Consider the following 10,451-nt stretch of genomic DNA (forward strand, 5'->3'; position numbering starts at 1 on the left):
TGTTCAATCCCAAGATATGTGTTACCGATACATTTGACACAGCGCCAAGAGCCTGATTTTCCACTGCAGATAGCCTGTTTCGCTTAAACCGCTGAGCCATGCCGTTTTCTATAGAGCAGATGATAATCTAAAAGAAAAATAATTCGAAGTCAGTAATGATGCACTCGTGCAACTGTGCATTCTGACACTAGCTCATGACAGATCTTGCCTCACAGCGCAGTCCCCGCCCGTGTAAAGAGGAAACGAGCGTATCCGTGGTTTGCTTGTGCGCGCGGTGGTTGACTGTGCCAAAGTGGTCCTTCACGACTGGCCAAAGAAGCAGAGCGCACACCGATCGTCAGCATCCACCAAATGGTCGGTATCTAGTGACTTTACCGTCGCTTTTCGGATAGTTTGAGTCGCGTTCATGTGTATGAATAAACGACAGTTTGGCTGTATCACATTTAACCAAACCAGTTGAAGGGGAATTTCCAGCATTGCGGCTGTTTTCAATACTTTAAAAAGCGTATTTCCGTTCTTCATTTCGAGGTGAGATGCATTCTTTAATATGTTTAGGCCTACATTAGCTTTTTTATTATTATTATTATTATTATTATTATTTTAACAATAGTTACCATAACTTTTTGCAAGCAGCCATGACTTCTTTAGACTAGATATATGTGACCTGCAGGTTTTATTGTTTTTTAGTGGCCCATAGACCTATCCAGAATTGAATATTATGCAGTCCTACATTTTGAAATCATATGGTGTAGTTGCATCAGCTCATATTTTTAATTTAGCCGTTAAGAAAATCTGTAAAACCTAGTCAGATTCACTACATACCTATTTCCTGGTATAACCTGGTAGGCCTACAGTAGGCTATATCAGATGATTAAGGAATAGTATCCTATGGAAGTATTGTCATTCAGTGCTATTGCCTAGTTCCTAAATGCAGGTGTTTTTGCCTACAGTTAACAGGAAACAACTAGTGACCAATGTGGTCAGTGTTGTCCAGAAGCTTGTGTGTGTGTGTGTGTGTGTGTCATGTTCTCACTATAGCCTATGGACAGAAATGTTTAAGTTGGGGTTACAACTTAAAGTTGATCAGGGTGTGGTGTAAATGAGCCTTCCATGAGGTGGGTTTATTTAATACAGATTAAATTTAGCTGTTGGATTGTCAAAGTCTGCTGTCCTCGGGGGAGTGTGGTTGACTGCGTGGGAACATGCAGGGCCAACAACCCGCTCCTCTGTCCATAAGTGTGTGAGAGGGGAGGGAGGGAGCATCATCTGTCACAGGCATGCAAATGCAGATCAACCTGTTGCACATGCTTCATGTGGCCCCACGACAGGAAGAGCACCGAGTTACGCTAGTTATGATTTATAATCCAGTTACTATGCCAGAGGCTTTATCTCAGATAATACTCTGTGTGCCTCACTGTAGCAGACTCAGTGGAACTTTGTTATGTGTGAGACCAAGGAAAGATGAGGAGGAGGAGGAGATCTGTTCAGCCTGATATGGGGAAACATAACATTCTCTGGTGGTGCACCATGTGAACTCATTATTTGATTATACATTAATACATGGGCCTCTGTGTATATAACGCAGTTGCTCTTCCTCTAATTGATTGGATAGTTCTCTGATATGTTTACCTTTTGGCTGGCATAATTTAGATTCACTTACACATTAACCCAAAGTAATTAATGGCCAAGGGTTCACCTGTGGCCTTATAGAACTGTTTGTTGAAACAAAGTAACCTTGAGGTCTCTCAGCCCTATAGAAGATTGATAAGTGCAGTCATCATTGGTCAATAAACATCATACGACATCATTAAAAAAAGAAATTGACTATGTTGACAATGTTTTTTGTTTCTTTATTCTTTGTGTGATTGCTCTGTCCACTCATAGACCTCCTGCCTGCCGCTGAGTGTCATGTGATCTGAGACCGCTGGAGTGGAGTGGAGTGAGTCCGCGGAGGTTGGAGACCCCATCGGTGTTGAGTATGAACGCGCGTTCTCTTCAGTGTGGGTGGAGATGACTCCATCAGCACCAATAGGAATACATCAATGTTCTCTTCAGGAAGTAAATGTGGATTAGGAATGGGAGACTTTTGAGCAACTGTTTGTCTGGATTCTAACCAGCCCGTGTAGCGTGAGGTGGCTCAGAGTCTGGTCACAGCTCATCCTCCTGTTAGGGCTGCCTGGGGGCTAAACGCCTGGCTGAGGTTGATGCTTGGCTGGGCAGGCCTCTGGTGTTGGGTTGCTGGGGTGATGGTTGCCGTGTGACCCTCACCATGCCGATTGATGCCTCCTCTGTGCTCTACATCCTGCTGGAGCTCCTGATCGCCCTGTTCTCTGTGCTGGGCAACCTGCTGGTCTGCTGGGCCGTGGCGCTCAACAGCAACCTGCAAAGCATCACCAACTTCTTCGTGGTGTCGCTGGCGGTGGCGGACATAGCGGTGGGCGTCCTGGCCATCCCCTTCTCCATCGCCATCAGCACGGGCTTCTGTTCCAACTTCTACGCCTGCCTGTTCATCGTGTGCTTTGTGCTCGTGCTCACACAGAGCTCCATCTTCAGCCTCCTGGCCATCGCTATCGACCGCTACATCGCCATCAAGATCCCACTCAGGCGAGACACACACACACACACACACACACACACATAGGGGCAGAACACACACACACAAACAGAGGCACACATAGGGGCAGAACACACAGACAGTGTGTACACTCAGAACACACACACACAAACAGAGGCACACATAGGGGCAGAACACACACACATAATACAAACAGAACACACAGACACACACAGACACACACACACACACAGAGGCCATCGCTATCGACACAGCCCACAGGCACACACACACCCCACACACACAGGCACACATGGGGGCAGAACACACACACAAACAGTATAGAACCTGGAGCCCCAATCACACACACACACACAGGTACAGAACTAACAGAACACAAACACACACACACACACACACACAGGCACACACAGGCACACATAGGGACAGAACACAGCCCCACATACATGCACACACACAGGTACAGAACACACAGCCACAGACATAATCCGAGAATAGATACACACACACACACACAGTGTACACTCAGATATGCAGTCACACACATACACAGCCACAAACGCACACACGTGTGTAGTTGCACGCATGCCTGAAGCCCTGCACAAGTGACAGATCACAGATATGTGAGCCTGAGGTCTCTTTCTGTGCCATGTCACACAGGCCCTAGGTGGCACCAGAGCAAGTGAGTGAGCAAACCCAGTGTGCCCTGTAGAACATGTTGATGGTTAAGGGGGTGAGGTCAACTCCTGTCACCATTAGCGCTTCAAAAGCCAAGAGGGTTTCTTAGGGTCTAGCAGGTTGACATGCAGTAAAGTACTAACTATCATTAGTTGAGAGAGTGTTATTTATGGGTTCGTGGCATGACGAAACAGGTCTGTGCTTGAGTCTGTTCCCAGATTTTCTAGTGTACACGAGACCTTTGTTTTGTGCTTATTGAAGAGGCACAGCTCAGTGATTGGAGCATTAATGCCGTGCTACTATTTCTGGGTGGACATAAGGGTCCTTGAGTCCTATGGGGACGTCCAGTCTCCATGTCTGTGGTGATTCCCACGGTGCAGAGTCCCATGCTGGACATGCCCGTCAATGACCATCCCAGATGGCCTCTACAGATAGCATCTCTCTTAACATCTTCTCATCGTGCTTCTACAGACAGAGTCGGTGAATCTCGATTTATCCTTCACACACTCACAGATTTTTGATCGTGTTCCCTTCTTTGTGAGGGCTTTAGGGCTGTCCCACAGTGAAATTGTAAAGTACACGAGGGCTCGTTCACACCCTTTCTGTATCCTTTCTGTAATTTGGCATCTGTACTGACTTTACTCAAAAGAATTAACAATAATTCATAGCATTGTTACAGATATCTATTAAAAACACTCGATTGAAAACGTGCGATTGAAACGATTGCTTTATAAATATGATGTACTTGTTAACTTTTTTGCTACCTATTGTCTGATCTGCCCTTTTGGTTATTTTATGTATTTTTTTCTCCTTTTCTTTATTTTTATGTTGTATTAATCACACAAAAAAAATAGCATTGTGATGTGAAGTACAGGGTTATGGTTATCCAGAGGAAGGCGGGAAGCTCGAAAAACATCAGTAAACATTGACAACACATTTTTGGTGTTGCCAGTTTAATGATAGATCACAGGTGCTGTCCCGTTCCTCTTATTAACATTGTTACCCTTATCACCTAACAAGCTCAATTGCTTAGCAACAGCTATAGCTGCCAGGCATAAATGGCGACTTATGGAAAGGGCACAGAAAGGTGTACGAGTGAGCCCTCATGCACTTCACACTTTGTCTCGCTATCACCAGACCAAGCTCAACCTTTTAAGATTGAAAAATAAAATCGCCGGCGGCAGATCAGGCTGGGTTTACCCAGTCTACTTCACAATTTCATTATAGGACCACCGTAAGCCCTCACAAAGTTATTGAGATTCAGTCACTGTGTGTTAGCAGAAAATCTAACGGGATCATGGACCCTGGGAACATAGGGTCCTGGGAACATAGGTGCTCCCCACTATGCTACCACCGTTACACTTCTACAGATAGCATCTCTTAGCATCTTCCCATCGTGTTTCTACAGACAGAGTCGGTGAATCTCGATTTATCCTTCACACACTCACAGATTTTGATGCGTGTTCCCGCTAACTTTGTGAGGGCTTTAGGGCTGTCCCACAGTGAAATTGTAAAGTACACGAGGGCTCGTTCACACCCTTTCTGTATCCTTTCTGTAATTTGGCATCTGTACTGACTTTTACTCAAAAAAGAATTAACAATAATTCATAGCATTGTTACAGATATCTATTAAAAACACTCGATTGAAAACGCATGCATTGAAACGATTGCTTTATAAATATGATGTACTTTGTTAACTTTTTTGCTACCTATTGTCTGATCTGCCCTTTTGGTTATTTTATGTATTTTTTTCTCCTTTTCTTTATTTTTATGTTGTATTAATCACACAAAAAAAATAGCATTGTGATGTGAAGTACAGGGTTATGGTTATCCAGAGGAAGGCGGAAGTTCGAAAAACATCAGTAAACATTGACAACACATTTTGGTGTTGCCAGTTTAATGATAGATCACAGGTGCTGTCCCGTTCCTCTTATTAACATTGTTACCCTTATCACCTAACAAGCTCAATTGCTTAGCAACAGCTATAGCTGCCAGGCATAAATGGCTTACTTATGGAAAGGGCACAGAAAGGTGTACGAGTGAGCCCTCATGCACTTCACACTTTGTCTCGCTATCACCAGACCAAGCTCAACCTTTTAAGATTGAAAATAAAATCGCCGGGCGGCAGATCAGGCTGGGTTTACTCCAGTCTACTTCACAATTTCATTATAGGACCACCGTAAGCCCTCACAAAGTTATTGAGATTCAGTCACTGTGTGTTAGCAGAAAATCTAACGGGATCATGGACCCTGGGAACATAGGGTCCTGGGAACATAGGTGCTCCCCCACTATGCTACCACCGTTACACTTCTACAGATAGCATCTCTTAGCATCTTCCCATCAGGACTACAGATTAACCTGGCCACGCTCATCTAGATCTCCTTTCAGGGAGATACAAGTCTGATACACCATAAATTCAGCAATTTGTAAAGTTTAGGCGAAGTAGGAAGTAACGCATAGCCTACACCCGTCACCATGCTAGTGTTAGAAAAGTATTCCAATCGTGAGTCTGGCTTTAAGCCAGGCTATCTACAGAGAGAGAGAGAGAGAGAGAGAGAGAGAGAGAGAGAGAGAGAGAGTCTGTGTCTCCCATCAGCGTGACCGAGTGTGTCCCTGTGGCCTGCCGTTGTTTTCTCAGTGTTTCTTTCTGAACTTTAACATCCTGAGAATGTGACTGCAGCAGGCCACCGGCCTCAGCTGGACTCCCACACCGAGAGCAGAGCAGAAGGCTGGCTGAAAATAGCCGCTCTCGCTCCAGCACTGACATTTCAGACAGCATTCCGTACTTTTATTATACCGATGAGACCTGCTCCTTGCAGATTTAAGGAGCACATTTTTACTCTCCTATGCAATATTTTGCAAATTTGAAAGCTGCCCATTAATTCTGTCTGTGTGCTGTCTTTGAAAGTAAAAGTGTAGGTTCCGTCACCAGTGTACTATGGACCCTATAGGCTAGGTTATGTCCCGAATGGCTTGTAAATGTAAGTCAGGTTTCTAGGCCAAGTAGACTTGCGTATACAAGGAATTTGGTCTCTTCATTTATCCCATCCATGAATTAGTGAACACAGTGAGCACACAGTGAGCACACAGTGAGGTGAAGCACACACAGCCATGGATGTGGGCATGGGAGAGCAGTGCTCAACCACTTCCCCCACCCACATTTTTCGTATACTGGTCGGGGATCGAACTGGCAACCCTTCGGTTTCAAGTTTGAAGTCCTAACCAGTAGTCCACGGCTGCCCCCCTTGTGTCAGCCATGTTGGTTGGCTTTTTACACCAATCCAGTTCTTGTGTTCTTGCATGAGAAAATCATCATTGACTTCATCCTGATGATTAAAAGAAGTGGCGGGAGACAAGAATATTCAGTCTTGTTTGCTCAATGTCCTCAGAGTGACTCCAGGTTCCCAGAAAAGCGCCACAGCAGAAAAATGCACTAGCAAGATGTTCCATTGGACATCGGACTGGACTAGTTCCAACCCCGTAACGTCATGCCGCCAGCAACATCTGTGTAAGACTGGACAACAGAATCAGAGAGGCTAATCAACAGCCTCTAGCATCACCTTCACTACTGTGTGATGCTGTGGGCTCAGCAATTGCAAGTCAAAATTGGGGCGATATGGCGTATCTCAATATTCTGATGAGAAATGGCGAGATAACCATATGAAAAATATATTGAAAAAAATTCAAATGTACTACAATGTTTAAGTATCAGTATTTATTTCTAAAATCAAGGACATGTTAACCCATTATGTTGTCATATATCTAAATAGATGTGTTCAGTTGAAATAAAGAACAGTTTATACGCACAGTTATGCAAATGTTACATGTACTAAAATGCATATGAAATATATATAAAAAAGAGATTTTAATTCCACAATATCATTAATAATGTGATATTACTAACTCTTAAGATATGGAAGAATTATCACAATAAACAATATTATATATATTGTGATAATTCATCCATATCGTAAGAATGAATCATATTGTGATATTGATGATATTGTGGTTTGACAATGTTTTTTTGCAATGCTGTGTTGTTGTGCCACAATGTGGCACATCCCTATCTCAGACTAGTTGTTTTCTAGGACAGAGCCCCTTGTAGAATCTACAGTAGCATCCCAATCAGTCCTCTGTAGCCTTGCTGATTGCTGCCATCTCCTCTCCTCTGTCTGCAGGTACAACAGCCTGGTGACGGGGCAGCGCGCCAAAGGCATCATCGCCGTGTGCTGGGTCCTCTCGGTGGTCATTGGCCTCACGCCAATGCTGGGTTGGCACAAAGTGAACTCCGAGATGGCCGCCAACTCCAGCTGCTCGGAAGGCATGATGCACTGCCTGTTTGAGGAGGTGGTGGTGATGGACTACATGGTCTACTTCAACTTCTTTGCCTGTGTGCTGGTACCCCTGCTCCTCATGCTAGGCATTTACCTGTGCATCTTCATGGCGGCCCGGCGCCAGCTCAAGTGCATCGAGCAGAAGGCGGTTTCGTGCGAGCACAGGTCTCGCTCCACGCTGCAGAGGGAGGTCCAGGCGGCCAAGTCTTTGGCCATCATCGTGGGTCTGTTTGCCGTATGTTGGCTCCCGCTGCACATCATCAACTGCTTCACGCTGTTCTGCCCGCAGTGCGCGCACGCCCCCGACCTTGTCATGTACATCGCCATCCTCCTCTCCCACGCCAACTCGGTGATCAACCCCTTCATCTACGCCTACCGCATACGGGAGTTCCGCCACACCTTCCGTCGGATCGTCCGCCACCACGTCCTGGGCTGCTGCGAGCCTCTGCCGAGCATGAGCGATGGCAGCACACGGGCGTCGACCCGCACCAGCGTCGCTGACACCTGCAGCCTGAAAGTCAACGGCCGTGACCTCTACGTGGAGCGCAGCAGCAGCAGCAGCAGCTGTGAAAGCACTGAGCCAGCAGAGGGTGCTAGACCTGACCCAGACCAGCCCTGGACAGAGCCCGGCCCACACTGGCCTCCCCTCATGGCCCCTGCCAGCGGAGCTACACAAGCCAGCATGTTGCTGCAGTCCAGGAACAGCAGACAGGGCGGTGCTCTTCCCCCCACTCAGGGCATCCTCCAGCTCCACCCCTACACCTAACCATAACCCTGACCTGAATAGGGACCGCAGACCAAGGCAGACATCTAATAACATCTGGTTAGTCGATGAGCATTTGTAGCTCCTGTCAGTGCGGTGTTTGCAGCTCCGCCAAAACACAGACGGACCTCCATTGACTGGTTTGGAGCCAGTGGGAAACGGCTTGCTCTAACTGGCCGTCTAGCTTGCCTATTGTTCCTGAGAAGCACAGAGTAATCACCCAATATTCCTGTAAGCAGATACAATCCTGGTAGTGTTTTGCCTGGATGACTGGATCTATTGACACTCTTACACCTTTTTTCCCCTCAGCTTCCACAACCAAAAGACTCATGATTGATAATGCCCGTCATTTGCAACTTACAGTATGTTGTTATTATCAAACACATTCTTGATTAGAAGTATATGATGCACTGCCTTTAGTGAGCAAGAATAGTGTGGAAATTGTAAGCTAGAACTGCTATGTTTACGTTTTAATGTAGGCAATGTGCTAGTTGACAGTGGGCAGTCATCACCGTATGCATAGTAGTGCAACTTCGTTCCTCCCACACAGGCAATACAACGTGACCCAACGAGACTCAACAGACTGTCGGCATCACAATGAGCTGTATTTTGGGCACCAGCGCATGGTGTAAAGTTCGTTTTCCACCCGCGCAAAGTTTAATTCGGTATTTTGCACGTTTATTTTTTAAACATTGCGCCCAGGGGTGTGGCAATTAACAACCTAGGGAGGGGCCTGGCGTTGTCTAAAAAATCGCCATCGCATACACCACCTAAACCTGGTCAGAAGTCAATGGCGAGTTGTTAATTTGCTATTTTAAGAGCGCATGTCAACAGTCATATTGGCAGGTGCACGCACCATCCTTCTATCATTCATGAACGCACACCAGCGCACGTCCATGCAAAGCATTACAAATTGCACGAGTACAATGGGAAACATAATTAGCAGAGGTGGAAAGTAACGAAATACATTTACTCACGTTACTGTATTGAGTAGTTTTTCTGTGTATTTTGTATTTTTTAAGTAGTTTATAAAATCGGTATTTTAAATTGTACTTGATTACTTTTTGAGTGAAGTATTGTACTTCGCTACATCAAAAGTCCCATCCGTTACTTGAGTAAAAAAAAAAAAAAAAAAAAAAAGTTAAGACTAACGAAAACAGAAAGGGAGAGAAAAAAAAAAATCGCGCCCTAAACCACTAGCCTAGTGATAATGATCAGCATGTAGCCTACAACAGGACATGAATCAAGCTGGCGCCATGCAGTCTTTCTGAAAGAGATGGAGCTGGATCACGAGATGCATCAGATTAGCCTAACCTATGAAAGTGTATTTTCTGCTATTCCAATGGGTTGTCTCAGTTCGTTTTAGCACCAATGATTGCGGAGATATTCAAGCAAACACCATGGGATTTCGTGTTTTGACGTTTGTGCCCACCTTTCTTTGGAAAGAAGTTTATTAGCAGTTGTTTCCCCTCATTTTGATGTCTCTCTTTTTCCTGTTTTGGCCTTTGTTTTTAGTAACCTGACTTGGCTTTCTTGGGGAAAGACATTGTACCAGCAGCACAACAATTAGCGGTCCACTACTAGCGATGCTCAACTAAATAAACAAAAGATAGACTACCTTATGAATGTGCAGGCGGACTAAACCATTTAGCTCTTTAGCAAGGGAGAGTGAGAGTGACCTTAGACAGTTTTCACTATGTTTTTGTATACAAAATCCAGTCAGTCAAACTTTACATTTCGTCTGACATTCATTTTTACATTTAATTTGGAAGTTAAAATATTCAGGTAAAATAAATATATGGTGGAAATAAGTATTGAACGCTTAATTTTTCTTTTTCAGTAATTGGCCTAAACTTCCAGTGAGTCTATTCAAAATTTTCACCACACATTATATTAACACACTTATAAAAAATCCAAACATAAGAGTTTTGTGTATTAAAGTGGAATGACACAGGAAAAAAGTATTGAACGTGCCTACTGAAATTTCTTCAAAACTTTGTGGAAAAGCCTTTGTTTGTAAAGACAGCTTCAAGACATTTCCTGTATGACAAAACTTATTAGTCGCAGTATCAGGTGTGATTTTGGTCCATTGTTCTAAACA

The 10,451-nt window shown here is 44.7% G+C and overlaps 1 protein-coding gene across 1 annotated transcript; it reads left to right on the forward strand.

Moving 5' to 3' along the window:
• Positions 1-373: 373 nt before the first annotated feature.
• adora2aa (adenosine A2a receptor a) lies at positions 374-8,372 on the forward strand. The gene is made up of 3 exons (XM_048243830.1): positions 374-528; positions 1,885-2,604; positions 7,432-8,372. Exons 2-3 carry the CDS (start codon positions 2,270-2,272, stop codon positions 8,351-8,353), a joined length of 1,257 nt encoding a protein of 418 aa, XP_048099787.1. The 5' UTR covers positions 374-528; positions 1,885-2,269; the 3' UTR covers positions 8,354-8,372.
• The last annotated feature ends 2,079 nt before the right edge of the window (positions 8,373-10,451 follow it).

This window comes from Alosa alosa, chromosome 5 (genome assembly GCF_017589495.1).
Source record: "Alosa alosa isolate M-15738 ecotype Scorff River chromosome 5, AALO_Geno_1.1, whole genome shotgun sequence".
Lineage (NCBI taxonomy): Eukaryota > Metazoa > Chordata > Actinopteri > Clupeiformes > Clupeidae > Alosa > Alosa alosa.

Coding starts and splice junctions, on each gene's coding strand:
- adora2aa (XM_048243830.1), top strand. CDS start 2,270: ATGCCGATTGATGCCTCCTCTGTGCTCTACATCCTGCTGGAGCTCCTG. Junction 2,605..7,431: donor GCCATCAAGATCCCACTCAG/GCGAGACACACA, acceptor CTCTGTCTGCAG/GTACAACAGCCTGGTGACGG.